Raw genomic sequence first — 22,910 nt, 5'->3', positions numbered from 1 at the left:
TGGTTTTTTTGTTTTGTTTTTTTCACTGTCCTGATTCTTTTTCTCTCCCAAGCCTACATATATTTTTTAACACACTATAAACCTTTTAGAGGTTTTACCTCATCTGCATCTGACTTTACTGTAAATCTTTGTTTTTCTGGCCGCGTGTCTGTTATCTGCTAAACAACATTGCTAAAGTTAAGGTGGAAACAGCCGCTGGCTCTCCAACATGGCAGCGCAGGCGTTAAGTTTGCGTCCAGCACTGGGAGCTGTGCTCACTGCTTTAGTCTATGCCTGCTTGGAGATGTGGTCACTGCCCCTGCCAGCTGCTGTGCACACCGTTCAGTTGTTGGCAGGGTCCCTTAAAAGAGCCCTGCGGGGTTTTGTTTTGTATGTTTGTTTTTGGCCGCTTATGCTGAGTGAGGAAGACTCCCTTAAGATGTTGTTTTTAAGATGGTAATTTTTTGGCAGATTAAATTAAAACTGTTTGAGAAATAATGTATTAACTTTAATCTCTTTTCTGATGAGCAAAAGCATACATTTAGGCAGACTTACTAAATTTATATGTTATTGGCTGTTTGCTTGTTTATCATTTCCAGGTTAAATTTAGAATTTTTTAAAAAAAGTCTGAAGCAGATGTATTATTGAACATCTTAACTTTTTACAAAGATGAAACCCATATACTCAATACAGAAGCAAAGTTTGTGCGGCTTAGGAAGGCTTGTGTGTCCTAGATTTAATTTGTAAGTTTCATTTTTAAGTTGTCATAATTTGAGGCAAGGGATGCTGCTGGATGTGCATGCTTTGTACAAAGCCCAATAGTGCCAGAAAGAAAAGCGACTTTAGATTGTGAATTCATTTTTTATTATGCTACAGATAAGCCACAAACTTGAGGCTAAATGTCAAAGTTGGTATGTCCCAGCGTCTCATCTGTTGCCTTCTGCACACTTGTGCTTGTTACTAGAACTGATGTTTTTATGTGTAGAGTTGCTGCTGATGAGATCCCGTATCTCTTTGTAGTCTGTATTTAGCACCCTAGGAATAGTCTTTACAGTGTGCCTCTTATATTTTATTTTACTACATTGAGTTAAATGTAGATTGGAACTCTGATATTTTTATTTTGTCTTTTTTTCCCAGGCCGATATAGGACTTCCATACCCACAGAGAGTTGTTCAGTTGCCTGAGATTGTGTGGGACCAGTATACCAATAGCCTTGGGAACTTCGAAAGAGAGTTTAAAAATCGCAAAAGACATTCTAGGAGAGTTAAGTTAGTTTTTGATAAAGGTAAGAACTTACGCAGTAAGAATTTCATGAGGAAGATGTCTTTCAGTGTCTTGCTGGAATAATTCTGTGTGTGATTTTATTTTTAGTAGGCCTGCCTGCTAGACCAAAAAGCCCTTTAGATCTTAAGAAGGATGGAGAGTCCCTTTCTTACTCCGTGTTGCCTTTGAGTGACGGTCCAGAAGGGTCCCATAGTCGCCCTCAGGTGAGTAGTGTGGCATATCTGAGAGCATGAAATGTTTCACGTTCTGTTGATTTGTGTTCTTAAAGTGGAGAGCTGCTCACTGAGAAACAATGGGAGCATAAACTTTCCAGGTAACCAGAAACCTAATCTGTCCAAACTGCTCGCTGGGACACTTCTGTTGTGTCTGCTCCGGTCTTCAAGTTACAGCCGCTTATAAAATGTTATTGGTATTGGTTGCATTGGAGAGTCTTTATGGCTTTTAAGTGGGCATTGTGGGTACTGTGCCTACAACCAGCGGCGCTGTGAAGTGTGACCAGGATTTGGGGTGTAGCCTTGTCTCTGTAGGAATTGTTCCTTTTCAATTTTGAACCAACATGTCTCGTTTCTAGAGATGAGTTGCTATCACTTATTTATATGAGAATTGTGAAGAGTTTAAAACCAAATGAAATACAAGAATTTGAAAAAAATTTATTCAGTAAATAGGTGGTATATATGTTAAAAATATGCAAAGATATTTTGGAAATTGTAAAACAGTCTTTGTGTGCTCTTTAGCTATACCCTTGATGTTTTACATGTATAAAACGCCCTCTTTTATGTGCAGATGATAAGAGGTCGCCTGTGTGATGACACCAAACCTGAAACATTCAACCAGCTGTGGACTGTTGAAGAACAGGTAATGCGTACCTCTAGCTTGTTAGGGTTTAATGACAATCTAAAGTGTTGATAGTAAAATTAGCACTGCCAGGCAAGTGTTCACTGCTGCATTGTAATTCCTTTTAATCATGAGTTTAAAATGTGTAGACTTACTTTTCTACACCTTTTTGCATGTTGTAAGAATTTTGGATTTTGAAGGTACATGAACTTTTTTTTTTTCAGGATAATTCTTTTTTTTGTTGTTGTTTTTTGTTTTTTGTTTTTTTTTTTTTTTTTTTTTGTTGTTTTGTTTTGTTTTTACGAGACAGGGTTTCTCTGTATTGTTTCGAAGGCTATGGGTCCAGCCCGGCCTCAAACTCACAGAGATCTGCCTGCCTCTGCCTCCCGAGTGCTGGGATTAAAGGCGTGCACCACCACCACCCGGCTTAGGATAATTCTTATAGAAAAACCCTGGGTTTGGAAAGGAGAAACTGATGAATTGTCTTAAAAAGCAGCTTTAAGACAGTAAAGCCTCGAAGCAAGCAGAGCTCCTTCAAGTTGCATTTTAATTTCTGCTGTCAGGTAGCTGAGAACCCGGACTGTAACCCTTGTCTTAGATTGCCTGTGCTCAAGGCTGGCGTTGCCCCAGCTAATGCAGTGTGACCTTGTGTATTGAGTTAGGTTGTGTACCTGACTGTTAGAAGCTGAGTGCTAGGATCCAGTCAGGTGCTTGAATGACGGATGACCAAAGCAGGAAGACTCTCAATATTCGAAACCCAGTGACTGGCGTTGGTTTTGTTAACGCTGCGGGGTCCTCTGCTCATTCTGGCACGAAGACAGATGGGGAGCCACGTTCACTCAGATGTGTGCCGCCTGACGTGTCGTTTCTCTTGTGCTCTCATGTGCTGTTGTCACCCAGTACAGTGAGTACAGACCCTCCACAGGGCTTTCCTAGGTGCCGTTGGTCTCATCTTGCTGTGGCATCTTAGTTCCTGACAGGAACTGTTTTCTACTTTGAGAATCTAATGATAGCATGTCTGGAGCTGTGCTTTGAATAAAATGTGAATGTATCTTTTAAATGTATTTTAAATGGAATACATTTTTCACTTAAAACTTGGTCTTGGGTTTGATGCAGAAAAAACTTGAACAGCTACTCTTGAAATACCCTCCTGAAGAAGTAGAGTCTCGGCGGTGGCAGAAGATTGCAGATGAGCTGGGCAACAGGACAGCCAAACAGGTGATGAAGGGCTGTAGGCTACGTGTGTAGATGTGGCGGACAGTTCTGCAGCCATTGCTGGCTCTAGTGTGTGATGCTTTTAAATGGATTAGCATTGCTTGTTGTTATGTTGATTGCAGAAACAACGTAAGTAAACCTGCTTGCTCTGCATCAATGCAAAACATTAAAAAAATGCATGGTGGACCTTGAATCTCTTGAGTGCTTAGTGAGTGCTGCGCCGTCGCTTTGGTCAGACTGTGCTGGTGGGTTTTGTGCATGGCGTTAATGTCATCCCGCTTCTCTCCGAGCACGGACACAGCAGCTCCGTTCCTCACGCTCGTCTATATTACTAGGAGGTGGCTTCCTGCTCTGCTCACCCATGTTCACAGTGACAGTAAGGGCTCACGTTCGTAGTCACACAAATTTAAATTTACTTGAAATTATTCTGTCAGGATTTTAAAATACAGATGCCTTTGATGAATATTGAAAGGTTATTTCTTGATTTAATCGTTACCATTTAAACTTCACTAATACCACATCATTTCGTTATGTTAAAAGAACTGCTATGTTTCCTTAGGTTGCCAGTCGTGTACAGAAGTATTTCATAAAGCTAACTAAAGCCGGTATTCCAGTTCCAGGCCGAACACCTAACTTATATATATACTCCAAAAAGGTAAGGCGCACAGACGAACACGCCTTAGTTGGAGCTCATTGAATTCAGAACTGTCGTGTGGGTGTGAGTTTGTTAGGGTGGGCTCCTCTTGACGTTTCACTATGTTGGGTATAAAGGCAGAATGAGATTCCATTGTTGCTACTTAGAAAACTGTGCTGAGTTTTAACAGTTCTTCATTGTTTTTTTGGAAGTAACATGAGTGAGTACTACTTACGGGGTTTTTGTACCAATTCTGTTAGGCATATCTTAGTGATGTTGAAGTTTGTCAGGTGTGGATTGTGAGATGTAGGTCAGCTCTCTCCCTGCTGTGCTGCACAGCCTGAGACGTCACTGACGTCCTTAGCTTCCCTCCCTGCAGTTGTAGAGGAGTGCAGTGTTCTCCCTCCCCCTCTGTGCTGAGTGCTGACAGGAGCCATTACTAGTGAAGGCGCGCTATTCTCAGCCTTTGCACGCATAGGCACAGTAGACCGTGACAGCATGGGAACACTTGTCACAGACGGATGAGCGGAGAACCGTTGTCTTTGAGTCTTGCTTTCCCGCTGCCCTTAAGTGAGAAGAGCTCTCTCTGACGTACAGAGCACTGCGTTGACGGGCAGCCGTGTTTTGGGGAATTGTAGTTGGTAAACTAGGAAAACTAGAGGCTGCACGTGAAGGAAGCTGACGGGTGGTTTGTATGACTTAATGTTACATTAAGGAGATGGTTTATATAGTTCCCATCTTAGAGTTCGTGTCTGTGTGGATGTATACATGACCACTGGTGCCCAGAGACCAGAGGACTGGATTCCCCTAGAGCTGGCGTTTCAGGAGGTTGTGAGCCACCTTTGGGTTCTGGGAATCAAACCCCAGTGCTCTGCAAGGGCAGTAAGTGCCCTAACACCTGAACCGTGTCTCCAGCTCCATGGGTTTTTGCAATTATGTTTAACCAAGCTTTTCAAGTTCGCTTTAATTTGCTAATTGTTTTAAGCACTGATGGTATATGTAGCTCTTACAGCCTTGGAACGCTGGGACCTTGCACGCCGGTGTTGAGACTAACAGCTATGCTCTTCATGGTTGTTAATTTTCTTTCCTCTCTCCTCTCCCTCCCTCCCTTCCTCCCCTCCTTACTGTGGTTCAAACCCAGGACTTTATTTATGCTAGGCAAGTGCTCACCATTAAGAAATATCCTCAACCCCCTAGTTAATGTTTCTAAATTAACTTTGTTAAATGTTACTTTACACCTTGTGTTTTTATAACTAAGAGTGAATAATTACCAAAAAGGAATACTGGCAAAGCCTAAATGTGTTCATTCTGTCTATGTAGTCTCTTGAAAGTTCGTAGACATGGTGGTTGTGGAGTCCTAGTGTAGCCGTAGTCTTAGTGTCCCTGAGCATGGTGAGAGTTTGGACGTGAAATGGGTGAAGCGGCGGGACTCGGTGGTTCTGTGCCAGGGAATAAAGTGAGCGTGTGTGGCGTCTGCGCAGTGGTTGCTAGTGAAGGCCGTGCTGCCCACAGATCCCACCCAGTTCTGCCCGCAGCCTGGACCCAGCTCGGGCTGGCGTCTGCATCTCAGTAGCTGCTGTGGACTGTGATAAGCACTGGTGGGCGGGCGGGCACAGAGCGGGCAGTCACTGGGTGTTGGGTGACAGTCTTAGACACGCACATGCTGCAGCAGCTTCTCTCACTGGACACCTATTTGTCTGGCTTAGGCCATTTCATTCTCTGGTTTTCATGGGAGTTGAGTGCAGCAGTATTGAATCCCTGTGACTGGCGGGGTGCGTGCACGTGTTTGTCCTTTGGTTCTGTCGAGTAAGGCGTCTGTCTTCTCCGCAGTCTTCGGCGAGCAGGCGGCAGCACCCTCTCAACAAGCACCTCTTCAAACCCTCCACTTTCATGACTTCCCATGAGCCGCCCGTGTACATGGATGAAGACGATGACCGCTCCTGCTTTCATGGCCACACGGGCACTGCTGTGGAGGAGGCTTCGGTGAGTTGTGGCCTGCTTGTGTAGGGAGCATGACTTTGACTACCCCTTCCTTTCAGAGAGTGCTGACGGATCCTCCTCTGACCACCAAGTCAGTGTGTGCCTAAGTCGTGAGAACAGCACCCTGGGCCACACTCTGTCCTCAGCTTCAATAACTGTCACCTGGCCGTTAGTCTCCTCAGCCCCACGTCAGATGGTCTTGGAGGGAGATAGTTTCAGACGCCACGCTCAGGTTTCTGAGGAGTGATGGAGTGCCTGGTGACCTTGATCATGGCACCAGGTGTGCGCAGGCGTGCTCAGGGCCCTGTGCACATCAGGCAAGCGCTGGACTCAAACGCTTGGGGTGATTTTCACCTGTGTGTTTGGAGCCAAAGAATGGCGAGAGGTTGGGGTGGGGGTGAAAACCCCTTTCATTTTCCTTCCCCTTACCGCTTGCCCTGAAGCCTGGCTTGTTCGTCCACGGATTTGCTGTGGTAGTGTGGATCCTCTCAGCTGCGTCATGTCATTTGTTCCTTTGTCCTGCATTTCCTGGGAGATGGCTGACTCCTTGCTTGAAGCATGGATACTATCGCTCTGATTGCATAGAATCGGCACAGGAGATTTTAGTGGAGAGCTAGCAGTACACTTTGTCTCTTAAATAACGGTTAGTGGTTGTGTTGTGGAGTTGTATTTCCCTTTAAAGTTGTCCTCTGGAAATGCTCATGCTGATTTTGAGACAGGACTTTTATCTGAGTTTGTGCATTGTGATTGTTAGAATGATTTGTGTGAAGAGCTATTTACCCAAACATGTTATTTAACAGGCTGTGCTCGGGGCTGTGAACATACATATGTCTTTGTTCTTCTGCGTCTTGGACTTGTTAACTGATCACAGCAGTGAGCAGTTGTTGAAGGCCTTCAGAGGAGTAGAGGAGGGAGCGTTCGTAGTCACTTGAGTGCTGAAAGCCTGACTAAATGTTAGCCATGTGAGGAGGGACAGGGCATTTTAAATAAGCATTTAGTGCTCATCTCGTGTAGTATGTGCAAGGCCATCAATTCATTTCCCAGTATAAAATAATATAGTAAATTAAGTTAGATTTCACTTTTTGTCTCTCTGGATAGCCTAGGAAAGTCTTGAAATGATCATCTTCCTGCCTCAGCATCCTCAGAGCTAGAATTACAAGCATGTGTCACCATGCTTTTCTGATGCACACAGCTATTTAAAATGTGTGTTTATTAATCTTCTAGTGGTAACGTGTAGGTTTCTCTTTCCAAAGACGCAGCAGCTGAAGAACGTACATGTGTATAATCTACTCCTTAGTTTGAAACATCTATATTTCACCTTCGCCTTATTGGAATTAGTCCTTTTTAAGTAAAATTGAAATAATATAACTCAAATAGCTATGGAGTACACATTCAGTAGTGTTAGTATCGTGTTTCTGTACAGTTTACAAAATCTTCTCCATACCATTACCTGAAGCTGTCAGACAGCATCTCCAGCAGGTATCTCCACACTCCTTCCGGCTCCTAGTGCCCACCGTCTTCCATTCCCTCTGTTCAGATGTGACCAAGAGAAAGCACACTGGCTGCTTCCCTGTCTTGTCTGTAGATCTTTCTGTGTCTGCTGATTTACCATCTGCAGACTGAACTATTTGGGGGGAAATATCTGTGCCAAACATGCAAGCTTGGAACAGTGGCTGACAGACTTGCAGATGGATGAAAGCTATAGTCGTGCATTGTGGAACTCGAGAATCTTTGATCTACCTGAGGACCTTGGTCTTGACACTGACATAGGAAGTTTAAAGTAATTGTGGGGACAGTGGAGCGAGTGGATACTAGAAGATGGATTTGAGAGGAATGTTACATCATGACAGAATTAGTTATGCATGAGAAAAAAACCAAGATCTCTGTCTTAGACAGCTGGGTGTATCAGGAAAATTAGGGTTCAAGTCATCCCCTCATTAATTTCACTAATTAATTTTATGATCTAGGACAGTTGTTATAGTTTCTGTCAGCACTCATTCCTTCATTGTGGAATAGGCGCAGTAGTTGATGAGACTTAACATTATAAAGGGTGATGAGGTGGGGTTTGTATCTGGTCCAGGGTTGATGAGCCTTAACATTACAAAAGGGTGATGAGGTGGGGTTTGTATCTGGTCCAGGACTGAGAATTCAAGGAACTTGGGGCGTGGATGGGAGGTATATGTAGGCAACTAGTGGCCATGGAATCATTTGGTTGCAAAAGATCCTGGGTAGCAGGGTAAGATTGGAAAAATACAAAACCAGGTTAGGAATCTCAGCAGACTTTTGGAAACCCATTTGAGGTGAGATGGCAAGAGAAATGGAAGGGAGCATTGAGAGAGGTTAGAGTCGATGTGTGCAGCAGACCGCACTGGTTGCAGGCGGTGAGGTCCCGTGTATAGCTGTTAGTGGGGACAAAGAAGACTAGAGGGAGTCACTGCGGAGGAACTGAGGTCAGAGAGCAGAGAGATCACAGACAGAAGCGTGGGCACCATGAGGGGCTGGCATTGCCCAGCACGATGAATGCTGTCTCAGGAGTGAAAGTACACAGTTTCTGCGTGGTCAGCTTCGGAGTTGGGGGTTGTAGGTTTTGACTTGTTGTGTTTCAGTGTTTTATGAGACCCCTGAAGTATTTATAAAGTCCACACTGTTTTTTAAATAACCAGTGTAATTCAGTTCATCCCCTTGAGTGAAAAATGTACTGTTTTGGTCGGTTATTACAAATACAGAGTATTAAAGAAGGGCAGAGATTGCTTTGCTTATAAAAGAAGATCCCATGTTTACACACGGAAGTGTGGAGAGACGGGTGGTGTGTCGGGTGTGTATGGAGAGATGGAGAGACGGGCGGTGTGTCGGGTGTGCATGGAGACGGGCGGTGTGTCGGGTGTGTGTGGAGAGACGGGCGGTGTGTCGGGTGTGCATGGAGAGACGGGTGGTGTGTCGGGTGTGCGTGGAGACGGGCGGTGTCAGGTGCACAGTGCGCAGGCGTGAAGACCAGGTTTGGATGCCTACAGCCCAGTGCTGGAGAAGCACACTCACCAGCATTCATTTTCTGGATGTTAAAAGTGACAAATGTCAGTAGAAAAATAATTAGGATTGTATTTTGTACACTTAGTCCATTGTAATTATCAAAGTGACACGTTAATGTTTTGATCTTCTAACAGGACGAGGAAAGCATTCCTGTCATGTATAGGAGTTTACCTGAATATAAAGAACTCTTACAGTTTAAAAAGTTAAAGAAGCAGAAACTTCAGCAAATGCAGGCAGAAAGTGGCTTTGTGCAACATGTGGGCTTTAAGGTAAGCAACTTGGTCATCTGATATTTGAAAGGGTGGACAGGGAGACCTGCAGCATTCAACTGTGAAACCAGTAAGCATCCAGGGACAGGGTAGTAAGTGTCTCTGTGATTCTTTTACGCATACATGCAAAGTTGTGTCCACATGTAGGGTCACACATCTGAGTTGTGTGTGGAGGAGAGAGTGCAGTTGTCTGTCGTGTGCAGTGAGCGGGATGAAGTCACCCTCTGCTTCCCTAGTCCCAGCTGTCGGTGAACACACTTCCCCATGTCACGGGGGGCTGCCTCATTGCGTTTCGGGAGGCTGGCGGATGATTGTACGCATTGCAGACCCTCTCTCTCCACTAAGTGCTGGGGTGGGAACTAAAAGGAGGTGGACTGAGTTCCTCCTCCCACATGCTTCATCTCCACAGAGTCAGTGGATCCGGAGTTTGAATCCTAGAAAAGTTAAAACAGCAGAGTGATAACTGAGCACAGCTAAAGAGTGCATAAAGTAGTCAGAACACCTGAAACATGAAATTTGCATTTCGTGAAAGTGGGCTTGCTAACTTTGAGAAAGCACCAGGTTTAGACTTCACAGTTCTTTTTTTTAACATTTATTTATTAGCTAGTGTATTTATTTAATGTACACTGGTGTTTTGCATGTATACACTCTGTGAGGGTGTGGGATACACTGGAACTGGAGTTACAGACAGTTGTGAGCTGCCATGGGGGTCCTCTGGAAGAACAGCCAGTGCTCTTAACCGCCTAGCCATCTCTCCAGCCCCGACTTAAAAGTTCTTAATCATTCACTGTTGCTAAATTTGTAACGCACTTATTTGTGTGCTGTAATGTCATTAAGTATATAAATGAGGTGGGTCTAGAGATCATTCTGGATAGTATGGGGACTAGATTCAAAGAACGTAAGACCAGAGGTGGGCAACATCTTGGAGACTCTGAGAATTACATGAAAGTGTGTCCTGCCTGATTTGTAGCCATTAGAAGTGATTGCATGTAGTGAGGTTGGAGAAAGTTCAACAGGACCATAGTGTGGTATTGCTGTTGGCCATGTACATAGAGTTGATGCACGCTGTGAGTGAGTTCTGGTCCTTTGAGTAGGTAGCCTTTCCTCCGGACACTTCAGCGACCTTAATCACCCTTAACAGAGTTTCCTAACTGGCTTGTAGACTTTTTGAGAGGAAACTGGGTCTTCTCATAGTTGAGTTATAGACCTGAGCCATGGCGTTGTGTAATCCAAGAATGTAGAAATGAGATTTACTCTGTGTCTCAGTTCTGTTGCTGTGAAGAGGCGCCATGACCAAGGAAACTCTCACAAAGGAAAGCAGTTAGCGGGGCCTTGCTTAGAGTTTCAGAGGGCGAGTCCATGCCTGTCCTCGTGGTGGGAAGCAGTCCGTGTGGCGTGGTGACGGAGCAGTGAGTGGCTGCAAGCTTTATACTCAGATTCTAGGCAGTGGGCAGAGAGAGACAAGGGCAGAATTGGAGTTGGAGACTCAAAGCCCACCTCCTAAAGCCCACCTCTTAAGCCCACCTCATAAAGCCCACCTCCTAAGCCTTCCCAAGCGGTTCTACCAACCGGGGTCCAGGCTCTCAAACATGAGCACTGGGGCCGCTCTCATCCTAACCACTGTACTTGATCTCCAGAAGTCCACTCTGAGGGCACACTGAAGGGGTCTTGTAATGCATTGCCCTGTGGAAAACAAGCTGGGCCTGCCTTGTTGTCATTGTAGGCTTTGTTCTTAGGGGTTCAGTCTGGTGGCCATCCAGTGGGCAGCACTAGGGCTGGTGTGAGTGAGTCTAGTGTTCACAGTCACACACTGGTTCCACAGGAATGGTTGGCACGATGCCCAAGTTTGGGTAAATACAAAGATTGCTTGTCATCCACCACTAGCCTGATCTTGCATGGATAAACTTGTATCTGCTTCACTGGGAATTGTGTCTAAATTAAGCCAGTGTGTTAGGTATTTCTGCAGGTTGGGGAAAGGGTGTGTCCATGTCATCATGTGCTTCCTCATAGAAAAAAAACATAGCCAACAACTCTTGCCTTTCTGTGTCTGCTGCAGTGTGATAACTGTGGTGTAGAACCTATCCAGGGTGTCCGGTGGCACTGTCAGGACTGTCCTCCAGAAATGTCTTTGGATTTCTGTGACTCTTGTTCAGACTGGTAAGTGTTTTCTTTATTTGGGGTTAGGAACCTCAAGCACTGAACTTTCCAAACTTCTTAAAGTGTAACTATAGTTTTATTTATTAGATTTATTCTAAGCAATTAAAAGTTTCTTTAAATCTCGTCAGATCTCGAGTAGCTTCCCATTAAGCTTTCCGAGGGGTCGGTTTAGCTGAGAGGAGTTTATGGTAGGGAGATGAAAATGTATCTGGCTTCCATGAAGCTTTCCGAGGGGTCGGTTTAGCTGAGAGGAGTTTCTGGTCGGGAGATGAAGATGTATCTGGTTTCCATGAAGCTTTCCGAGGGGTCAGTTTAGCTGAGAGGAGTTTCTGGTCAGGAGATGAAGATGCGTGTGGAGTTGTGTAGTAATGAGTCTGTGTGTGTGCTCTCTCCTTGCAGCCCGCATGAAACAGATATTCACAAGGAAGATCACCAGTTAGAACCTGTCTATAAGTCTGAGACATTCTTAGACAGAGACTACTGTGTGTCCCAGGGCACTAGTTATAGTTATCTTGATCCCAACTACTTCCCAGCCAACAGATGACATGGAAGAGAGTGTCGGCATTAGTTCTCGTCAACACACAGCAATGGCATCATTGTTGATGGCGTGCGGTTCGGACACTCACAGCATGAGAGCTCCCGAGTGTTCTCGCCAAGCACAGCTCTGCACCGAGTAGCTGTAGATGAGCAGTGAACGTTTCCTGGTGAGCTGAGAGTTTCCCTGCTGAAATTTTCACCACCACCAGAGAGCCTTGTAGGTGGTGATCTTAGTGGGCGAGATGGGAACGAGAGCGCGCGTTAATGCGAGAGTAAATTCCAAAGGTTTCAAAGACCTCAGTCATAAATATGATGATGAAAGACAAAGTATTTATATTAAATCAGTTTAGTAGCTTTCAGTTTTGTGAAAATAGTATTCGGAGCAGAGACTGACTGACGTACAGACGAAGTTTTAACCAATGATGGTGTTTGCTTCTAGGATGTGTACTCTAAAAGAACTCACTGTCCGGTGGTCACTGATGGCCTTTAGTAGCCTGGAGCTGCTTAACGGTTTGATGTTTAATCACGATGAACTGTCCTTCCCAGGAGCAAAGCATGAGCTAGCTGTGCTTTGCTTCCGTAACCAGCTCATGGGGCGTGACTGTCATAAAGTTGTCACGCAGATATATTTTTAAATGTCATGTTATATAAGATGATCATGTGGTGTGTACAGACTATGGTGAAAAGTGCCAGTGTAGTAACTGTGTGAAGTCTGGTTCACAACATTAACCCTTAAAATACACAGCCTTCTGCCTCTGGATCTGGAGTTGTCAGTACAACTCAAAGTCAAAGAAAACTGCCTAATATAAAATCATATATATGGTGATAATTTTCCCTCTTTTGTAGTCTGCACAAGATCCATAAAAGATTGTATTTTTATTACTATTTAATGAGTGATTAAGTGTAGTCTGCAGAGTGAGCAAGAGTTCACAGCATTCTTTTATACTGCTGGGCTTTGTTGTGCATCATTTAAAACATTTTGTATGTTTCTTATCTGTGTATACAGTATGTTCTTGAATAATGTTCATTTGTCGGGAGAACTGTGAGAAATAAACTATGTGGATATGTTTGTTTATATTATAGAATGCTTGTTGTGGCTTCCTTTTTCAACAAGGGTTACAACTAGAATTTATCGTTTAAATAAGCCTTTCTTCTGTATTTGCTTTCTGTTCTTTATAAAGGCTAAAGAGTGTTTTATGGAAAGGAGTGTGAGCTTGTGACCTGCTAGAGGTGTAGTGTTCTCGTCCTGCGTGCTAGAACGCTTCACAGTAGGGTGCTCACTAACGCCCAGATGGGGAGCTTAAGTAGAGGTCGAGCATTTATTCAGGAAGTTTTATCCTGACAAAATTAAGTCCCCATGTGTAGAAACAGGTGATTTCCAAAAATTATCAACTAGGAAAAGATAGTGTGTTCTATGGTGGATTAAGTATTATACCAGTCTTGTTTTTAACAATGTTTGTTTTTCCTGTTTTTAATTTCAGGGAACATTATTTACTAATTCCTTTCAACACTTAGCAAGGTAAAATCTACTCTGAATTTTTTTAATTAAGAAAAATACAGAATTTTAACTATGGAAATGAGAAATTTAGATAATATATTGATTATGTATTACTGGTCATATTGATGCAGTCTGTTGTCCTCAGAAAGAAAAGTTATCAGGCTTTTATCTCTGGGTCATCGATGAAGGAGAGACGGTTAAACTAGGTGTCTCTGTACTAAATGCTCAGTGCACATGCCAGAGGGCAGCCTTGTGTCTGATATGCAGGACACTTAGACCGCCCGTAGAGACAGTGTCAGGTAGTTTTGGAGAGCAGTTCATGGCCATCCAAAAGCCCCGTAAAGCTTGAAACACTTTGGAAGGGGTTATGAGTGACGTGGCTCTAATAAGCTGTCATGAGACCACCAGAGAAGCAAGCCCACTCGAATGCATCTTTCAAAGGCAGAGACCTTCAAGACTGAGGTAGTGGTGGTGTGCGTTTCTCCTGTTTGGGTGGAAATGTTTTCTTGTTTCTGTTGAAGGCTGCAGAAGTGCACAGTCCTCTTCCTTCTGTCTGTCTGCAGGGAAGCCTGGCTGCTGATGGGTGCTTGAGGGGAGCAGTGTTGTCAGGTGTGTTAGTGGGCCAGATCGACTTAGTGGCTATGATGCTCACGGGGTTATTAGACACACCAAAAGCCATTGCTGTGATGTTAGGGCAGCACCGACACAGATGCTGATACAGCAGTTACTGTACACAAAGCACTCACTGGATCCTCAGCCCACTGAGGCACGCTCATTTAGTACTCTGGGGGTCTAGCCAGAAGGACTTTAATGGCTCACCCAGGACCCTATTGTTGGTGAGGTGATGGACTTGTCTAAGACCTATCCCTGTTTCCCAAGCAGAAACAGCCCCACCGTCAGAGTGTTCTCCACACCTTTTCCTGTGTCTTGCTAGAGCACACACATGGGCCCGTGAGAGAAAGGCCTGTGTGTGGCCGGAGAATGTACCAGAAGGCCCCACCGTTGTGACTCACAGGAGCACACATGCATCTCATCCCCATGGCCTCTTACCCAACCCCATAGCATTCCTTGACTCTTCTCCCCCCCCTCCTTTCACCTACAGTAAATCACAGAACACAGTTTACTGAGGAATGAGGAACAATTTTTAAAGGCTGACAGAAAGTTGGGTACCACTGTAATAGATAAGTCTTGTTTTGTGCAATTTCCCTTACAGCCATGTGAGGTATGCTGCATGAACTTTCTTACTGTGGACAGCCAAGTTTAACACCAATTGTTCTGGGTGCGCTGGAGGAAACCGGCATCTCCAGGCGTTGTCCTTCTTAAGCCTGTAAAGTTTTGGTTTCCAGTGGAAGAGTTCCCAGAGGGAACCAAAACCCAGTGCTTTGCTTACAGGGCTTAGGTACCTGTTAAATGGATGGATTTCTGAGAGCTAGGCCCCTTTGAGCTGCTTGAGAACTCAGTCCGTGTCTGTGTCTCTAGGCCCTGACATTTTAACAGATTCTCTACAAGGATTTGTTGGTTATGTGACCCAGTGTTTGGGTCAGTCACACTTTGTTTTCTTTAGAAGGTAGTGGGCCCCAATCCACGAGGTGCCAGTAACTCTTGAAAGGCTTGTCTCAGTAGCTTCCTTGTCACACCCTAGAGGACAGACAGCCTTTGCATCCAACTTTCCTTATAGAGTGTGGTTCAGCCAGTAAATCATTCACCGTGGGTGTGACTCTTGTCTTGCTTGTAGTGACATTTTGGGGCTCGGTCACAGATAGGGAAATGAGTCCTAGGAACCAGTCACTGGTTGTGCTAACTGCATGTAATGGGCAAATGGAAGGCATGAGAATTAAGACATGTTAGTCTTCAGTAGCAAGAGACGTCGTGTGAGGGCTCCGCAATAGAAAAGCCAGGCCTGTGTGAAGCTCATAGGCATGTCACAGACGACAGCCATGTGCAAATAGACTTAAATGCCCTCAATTGCATTAAGGAAAGTAATATTTGAAGAACAGCACAGGACTGTGAAGAGTATTGCCTTTCGAGTGGGCCGAGAAGCCCTCATTGGCAGGGGATGAGCATGGAGTGTGGGAACTAGCTGTGGGGATCAACTGGAGGAGCAGGCGAGGGGATGCCAGAGGCGAGGGCCCGAACTTGGTTTACTCAGCCGTCTTCAAAGACAGGCAGTGTAGCCTGAGCCAAGCGTGTGAGAGGGAGGGTCCAGTTGATGGCGTCAGGGAGGGCACAGGACCAGTTGAGGTGTGCCCTTGAACATAGGTTAGAGCCAGGGAGTTTACATTAGTGTTCTGAAGTTGTCCACATACGTGCACAGCCTTTTGCTAGGCAAAAACTGCTAAGGTCTTTTCGTGTTTTAAAATCCTATGACTTTAGCATAATGATGTCACTTACAGCCATTCACAAGAGCAATGTGTGTTTTAGCTGTCCTTTGGAAAACTGATTTGCATTCCCAAGTACTGATTTCTGTTGAAGTTTTCCAAAGTAGCTGCCACCTTGCTACCCTGTGGAACCCCGGCTGGCTTGCCTGGTGTCTGCTGCTTCGTTTCCTCGCCCACAGCTGTGGGCCGGTGTTGGCCAGTGTGTGTTTTGTGTCTGGAGACTCTTAATCCCTGGGTAACTGGCTTGTTTCACCCCGGAGAGCACTTTTCACCCTTGCTCGCATAGCCAGGGTCCCTGTGAGAGTGTGACAGCTTGGACTAGTGAAACATTCGACAGCTCTGTGAATTTGGGGACATGTTGCACCCCTTTTGGTAATAGAGACCTAATTGTAACCAAAGAAACGTAATTTCTTGTCTAGCACACACTGACATTTCTGTTTAGGAACCAGTGCTAGGGAAAAAGAAATATGAAAATGACGGTGTATCATGAATACATTAACAAGTTCTCTGTAATAGCTCAGATCTGGTCTATGGCCAAAGTTCAAACCATATAAGTGGATCATAATTTTAAACTCTTACTGTGTTTTGCTTCTGTTTGGAATGAAAGCTTCCAAAGGCTTTCCAGAACGATGTGAGTTACAAATAAATAGAGAAAGAGTTATCCTTGCTTCCATTTATTTCATTTGTATATAACTGTTTTAAGGGGAAAAAATGATTTTAAAAATACAGTTCTGTCCTGGAAACCATTCGGTATTTGCACACTCATGAGGAAAAGAATCATGCAACCCGAACTGCGTGTTGGGTAGTGGTTGAGTGTAAGATGCAGGTATTTCAGAAGACAGCAGCTCCACTTCAACAACTCAGTACAAAAGGTGCTCGCGTCACTGGTGTGATGCAGGTGTTTACCCATGGAGCAGGCCCATGAAACACAACACAGGAGCCTCAGGACACACACACACCAGCCTGGCCCCAGCACTTGGTGTGATCACCTCTGGTCAGAACAACATGGTTTTGCCCAGTGAGTGAAGTAACAACCGTCTCTTCTGCCTCTAAATCACTTCCGGTCTCTGACACTAAGTGTGGAACTGCTGGGACGTACCACCACATGGAGAGTGGCTCGTGCAGCTGCTCAGGCGCGTTAGCATCTGTGACGCTGTTCCATGGTGCTAGTCTCCCCCCAATTGATAGTCCTGGTCGCAGTTCTGCTGTCTCGGAGAAGCTGGACAGCGTCTCATTTTGAAAACTTGTTGGGCATTCAAAGGTCCCCCCAGAACTCCAGACCCCTCCTGGATGAAACTGGAGAGACAGAGCCAGTCCAAGCTCGTCCCCATGCCCAGGACCCACACCAGGGAGGAACAGATAAGTGGGCGAGAAGGAAGCTGTGATGCAGAGTTAGGGATATGTTCTCTCTGTGTGACGGCTCAGACTCCAGGTGGCCCCGGGCACAGCTAGCACAGACAGATCCCACGCTGCTCTTCCCATCCTGCTGTTCTGAGGTATAGCCTGGTGACAGAAAAACAAGTGTACCAAAGGGGACCGTTGTCTACGGGAGGAGAGGGTGGACATTCCTGAAGATACCATGCATGGCTTCCAGATAACGTTCACGTGGGTTGCGCTGGGAAGGAAACAGGCCCGCTGGGATTGGAGGGGGCGAAGGGAAAAAGTTTAAGGGGTGAATGTCGTGTTTCTCCATCTCTGCTTTCCTTAACATTTTCTCCTTCAGAAAACAGAGTCAATAGCTGTGCAGAGCTGAAGAAATACTTGATCTGGTGTTCCTTCTGCATTTACCTGTATTTGAGAGGAAGAGAGAGTTAGTTATTAACCCCCCGGCCTGCTTATAAATGCCAGTCTTTTAAAATAATGAAACACGATTACCTGCTTTTGCTCAGCAAACCCTCCAAACCCACAGAGACTAGAGTGGAAAATGATTGCTTGAAAAACAAGTGCCTCTTGTGGTGGCTCACACACACATTTAACGGCAGCACTCAGGTACAGAGGAGAGCAGATCTCCGAGTTCAAGACCAGCCTGGTCCACATATCAGGCTCTAAGCCTGCCAAGGCTGTATGGTGAGACCCTGTCTCCAGAATCAGTTCTATCGTAGATTAAAATGAAAGAGCATTATTAGAATGCCCCAAACCCCAAGGCTGGCGCCTCCCAATGCTGCCTGCCCAGTGTGCGAAACAACCACAGCTCCTCGTCCCCTACAGCAGCCTCATTCCACACGGGCCCAACACCCCAAGCCTGTGTGTGTGCTCACAGCAGCGCCCTTCGCGATTGACGAAACTCGGAAGTTACCAAGGTGTCTTAGTATTTACACAGTCCGTGACCTCCAGACAGTGGAGGACGCTCAGCACTAAAATGTAACGAGCTATAATAAGGACACGAGATTTACACGCATATTACTAAGTGACAGAAGCCAGTCTGAAAGAGGCACATATGTGCTGCCGTGACAATGAAGAGAGCAGTTACGGGAGACGGGAGAGGGTTTAGTAGGAGGAATGTGAGTGTATTTGCTTCGTGCTAACAGAGTTGTCCAGACACAGTGTACAACACTGAGGTGTTGATGTCAACCATTGCCTTTGGGTGACAAGTAGAGGTTCCTCAGTTGTGGCAAATGGATGGCGGCTGAGTGATGCTGATTGGGTATCTGGGAATTCTTCAGTTGACCTGGGAACCAGCAAGTGCTCCAAAGCAGGGGAGTCCATCTAAGCAGCAAGCCGAGGGCCATGTGCCAAGCATTGCCAGGAGTCAGAGGACACATTGGTGCTACCCTGAGTCCTGAATGTACTGAGTCACTTAGCACGGTGGGAATACAGCTTGGATTAGAGGGCGCAGATGTGCAGATGGCTAGGGGTGGAGTTGTGAAGACAGATGATACACCAGCAGAGGGAGCCAGCAACAGATGGGAGTCGGCCAGTGGTTCCCTGGACATCAGTCAGCCGCCGAGGGGCGGTTCACACACGGCTTCTCTTAAGAAGGCACAGGTCTGACCCCTAGAAGCCCTGAGGAGGCCCGAGAGATGGTGGTAGCATGCCTTGGACATAGACAGCCCTGCTTACTTAAGGAAAGTCGATGGTGTTACCGCTCGAGGAGGAGCTGAGCTGCCCAGCTGCCATCCGTGACGCAACTGCACACAGGTCAGCGAGCAGGTGCTGACTGAAGTCATAGCCACCAACGGTGTCCTGTTGCTCTAAGAAGGAAAGTTTCGCAGGTGCTAACTGAAGTCATAGCCACCAACGGGGTCCTGTTGCGCGGTGGCGCTCTAAGAAAGGGAAAGTTTACAAACGCTGCTGGGACCAAATTTTTCAAAGTTAACTTGAAAAAGGCTAAGTTGTCCAGAAGAGTTGGGTGTCCTGAAGGTTTGAAACCTTGTGGCTTCGTAGAGGTTCATTAAAATGCTAACCAATGAAAAGGTGATATTACAAGAAGGCCGAGGCCTGTGACAGTGGGTCCCTGCGGGTGCCTGGGGTGATTGTGTAAGACGCGGCTGAAGCGCAGGACCCTGGGGATAGCCCAAGCTCCGTGCAGTAAAGCAGCTGCCAACTCCTCGCCAGTGTCTGCACAGTCGACACGGTTTTTAGATGGCTTCACCATATGCTAATTGTACTAAATAGTGGGTTTCACCATGATGTCTTCATAATTGGACATGGCGTACCTCAATCACGGATAGCGCTCTGTTCTTTCCTCCTGTCTCCCACTGGCCCCTCTGTCTTCCAAATAATACCCCCTCTTTTTAATGCCTTATTTTTAGAATCTTGATTCTGCATACTAGAGAAAACACGCGACATTTGCCTTCTGTTAACCTGCTCTCCAGTTCTTTCATTTCGCTGTATACAAGTGATGTTTTTCTTTTGAGGCTTGAATAAACTACATTATCTTTACCCGTCCTTTGCCGGGCTTCTGAGTTGACCCCATGCTTGAACATTGGGATAGCATGGCAGGAAACGTTTTCTTGAGGGCTGTTGGAGGCAACGTTGAAACAGTGTTTTCTTTTAGCTTGTTAGCCTACCTACAGTAGTTTCCATTTTGCAACCAGGAATCAATTTTTACATGTTCAAACACTCCCAAGAAACATATGTAGAAATGTTTATATATTAAATTTCATTTCCCAGTTGCAATTTTTTCTTTTTGGAGACAAAGTCTCATGTATTCCAGACTGGCCTCAAACTAATTATGTAACAGGATCCTGCCTCCACCCTGCTTCCCAAGTGCTGGGACAACAGAGGTCCATAATAGACTTACATAGCGCTGGAGATTGTGGCCATATATACATGATCAGATATAAAGCTAGACTTATTGACCTGTACCTAGGTGATAAAACCATAAAGATAGATGACTCATGAGAGCCAGGGATTATGGTTGATGCTCATGGAGAAGAATGTGACCCAAGGTGACGGGGTGGGGCTCCTGGTCACGAGATTGTTGGCCTTACCCTTCAGAGTATACGTATTTTAAAGGTCCCGTTAGGACCCTCAATTGAAGTACTCTGTGCTGACACTCTGCCTCCGGGCCAGAGGATCTACCCGCCCTGTGCCTGTGTCCCTCACAGCACCGGGCTCCCTCTGCCTCAGTGCCAGCACAGTCCACACTGAGGTACCAAGCTGCCAGGAGACGGCAGTGGCACTCTGCCACAGCGCGGGGCTCCTTGGCAGGGAAGTGCAGCGGGAGTTCACACGGGGAGGCAATCATGGCCGGGGGGGTGTGTGTGGCTGTGGACTAGGGGCGCCTCACACAACCCTGGGAGAGCAGAGACACCTTCTGAGAAGGATAAAGTGGCTGGTAACACTTAGTGACCAAGCAATAACACGGACCTGAGCGTCAGGTGACCCTGGAGAAGGACTCATGCTGCCCAAGCTCACAGAGCCAAGGAAACGGCAGGGTTGGGGCAGACCACAGAACTAAAGTTGGACCCTTGCCGACTGGCTTAAAATGGCCAGATGGTGGGACATGGGTCAAGAAACGGTGGCGGGACGGGAGGTGGAGAGTGCAGAGAAATGTGTGCACCTGTCCTGTGAAAACCAAGACACAAAGGTTCCTGAAGAATGCAGAGGCGCCTGGGAGAATCCTGCCGCAAACTGGCAACGGTGAAGTAGAGCAGAGCATCCTGACGTTACCTAGTGACATACCGAAGCCCGTTGTCCCCAGGACACCTCAGGGCATTGCACCTGGGCTCCTGGACCTGTCCCTGATGTTACAAGAGAGGGACTAGATCTGAGCAAGCTGGGCTTTTGTTACAATGCTCAAACCAGTCACATCGGAGGTCGCTTGGCTTGGTTTGGTTTTGAGACAGGGTCTCACAATGCAGACCAGACAGACTGGCCTCTTACCCCCCACCCCCACCCCGTGTGATGGGATTAAAAGTGTTTACCACCAGACATCTATCTTTTAAACAAGTGTGTGTGCAGGTGTGTGGGTGTGTTTGCAGATGTGTGTGTGTGCACGTGTGTGTTTGCAGATGTGTGTGTGTGCACGTGTGTGTTTGCAGATGTGTGTGTGTGTGCAGATGTGTGCAGATGGGTATGGTGCATACTACCCCTGTGGACCTTCAGAGACCAAGTGCTGGCCTGCAGGTTTGTTTTGCTCAGGGCCAGTGAGACGGCCGTAGGGCTTCTGGCAATGGGATTTTGCAGAAGAGAGGTTGACTTGAATACAGCACGGGCAAGTAGGAATTTATAGTCAAGAAGCAAAGTGGAGGTCAGGAAATATGTTACTGAAAGGTAGCAAAACCAGCAAGGGATGTTTGCTAGCTAGCCCCACATAATGGTTCCTGGGATTGACAAGGCAGGGTGGAAGCCACGTGTGGTATCTTAGCACTTGGGAGGTAGAGGCAGGAAGATGAGGAGTTGAAGGCCACTTTCCCACATATGGGAAACTTAAGGTCAACGTTGATCATTGGGACAAGCTGCAGCGATGAGGCGGCCCCTGTAGGTGATGGGGTGAGGAGTTCCTCATGGTAGGGATGGGGTGTGCTGATTTAGCAGTGTTTGCTAAAGCTGAGGTATATAGGAAGCTCACAGATGGGCTGGGAATGTTCTAGAGCTTGCCCATGGTTTGAGCAGGGATTTCACCATTATGCAGTCAGGCAGTTGTCCTTGAGGACAGGGCATTTCTCGGCATTGCATCCCCGAGTCTGGCAGGTAGGTAGACTCAGAACAGCTGGCTGAAGACTGCCCTGAGTGCCGTGTTCTCCCTGCCTCCCACTCGGGGGCTGGTGGAGGGCAGCCTGTTCCTAGTGCGAGATCCTGGGTGGCACAGAGGGCTAAGGGATGCTCTCATGGAACCAGGTGACCTTTCCACACAGAAAGCCATTGAGTGCCAGTTCTGAAGGGCAATGCTTGGGAGTTCCTGACCAATTAGACTCAAGCTGGTTGTGTGTGTGTGTGCTCACGCGCGCATGCGTGCCTGTGTGTATGTGTAGGTGCTGGACCTTGGAGGTTTCAAAGGACCCTGCCCACTTCAGTTTCTATGTAATATCACCTTCATTTTGCAACATGACTTCCAATACAAGGATTGGGTTTCTTGTTTTGTTTTGCTTTTTGTTTTTCTTTTCCTTTTTTTTTTTTTTTTTTTGTTGTTGTTAAAGAAAACTGGTCCCTGGAGTCTCATGCTCTGGTGTTTGCTCCTGTGAAGTCCAAATGCTTGGAAGTTTAAAAACAAAATGAAACGGTCGGGCGGGCTTTCCCAGTAGACAGTAGCTTTTTGCTAAGGTGAGAGAAACATATGAGCAGTCCTCAGTCCTCATTAGGCGAGAAAGCAGTTGCAAGACTGAAGTGCACACAGTCAGCCTCTTTTCTGGTGCAGGCAGGGGTGTCTGTGGTGAGGTGTGCTGGGTTGCACAGTGGAGTTCAACAGAGCAAAAGAAGGGACGGGGTGGAGCCCGAGCCTGCATACCCGCAGTTTCTCCTCCGGTCATTTCAACACCTCCCTCTGCCCCACAGATGTCCCTGTCCATCTCAGTCCGCAGAGTAGTTTAGATGAAATGTAAGTGTCTCTTCTATTTCTGTGTGTAGCTGCGCGGGAATGAGACAGAACCATGTTACATGTGCAGAGCCAAGTTTTGTGGGGTGTTCTGTTTGTTTTGTTTTGAGACAAGGAGTAATGTAGCCCACGCTGGTCA

General features: G+C 46.3%; 2 protein-coding genes across 7 annotated transcripts in view; one reads left to right on the top strand and one right to left on the bottom strand.

Moving 5' to 3' along the window:
- Zzz3 (zinc finger ZZ-type containing 3) overlaps positions 1-12,996 on the top strand; it is a 64,439-nt gene extending 51,443 nt beyond the window's left edge. For 4 of the 5 annotated variants that reach the window (XM_040751586.1, XM_040751589.1, XM_013123201.3 and 1 more), the window contains 9 exons: positions 1,117-1,264; positions 1,351-1,466; positions 2,047-2,118; positions 3,214-3,315; positions 3,872-3,967; positions 5,777-5,929; positions 9,088-9,222; positions 11,279-11,379; positions 11,779-12,996. In XM_040751586.1, the coding sequence (XP_040607520.1) occupies positions 1,117-1,264; positions 1,351-1,466; positions 2,047-2,118; positions 3,214-3,315; positions 3,872-3,967; positions 5,777-5,929; positions 9,088-9,222; positions 11,279-11,379; positions 11,779-11,923 (1,068 nt within the window). In that variant the 3' untranslated portion in view covers positions 11,924-12,996. The remainder of the gene's footprint in view (positions 1-1,116; positions 1,265-1,350; positions 1,467-2,046; positions 2,119-3,213; positions 3,316-3,871; positions 3,968-5,776; positions 5,930-9,087; positions 9,223-11,278; positions 11,380-11,778) is intronic. The other variant, XM_040751588.1, reaches the window with a different exon arrangement.
- Positions 12,997-16,450: 3,454 nt separating this feature from the next.
- Ak5 (adenylate kinase 5) overlaps positions 16,451-22,910 on the bottom strand; it is a 182,993-nt gene continuing 176,533 nt past the window's right edge. For both annotated transcript variants that reach the window (XM_005083629.4, XM_040751590.1), the window contains one exon: positions 16,451-17,580. In XM_005083629.4, coding sequence (XP_005083686.1) covers positions 17,512-17,580 — 69 coding nt within the window. In that variant the 3' untranslated portion in view covers positions 16,451-17,511. The remainder of the gene's footprint in view (positions 17,581-22,910) is intronic.

This window comes from Mesocricetus auratus, unplaced genomic scaffold, assembly GCF_017639785.1.
Source record: "Mesocricetus auratus isolate SY011 unplaced genomic scaffold, BCM_Maur_2.0 Super-Scaffold_100009, whole genome shotgun sequence".
Classification (NCBI taxonomy): Eukaryota; Metazoa; Chordata; class Mammalia; order Rodentia; family Cricetidae; genus Mesocricetus; species Mesocricetus auratus.
This window is presented reverse-complemented; position numbering and strand designations above follow the sequence as displayed.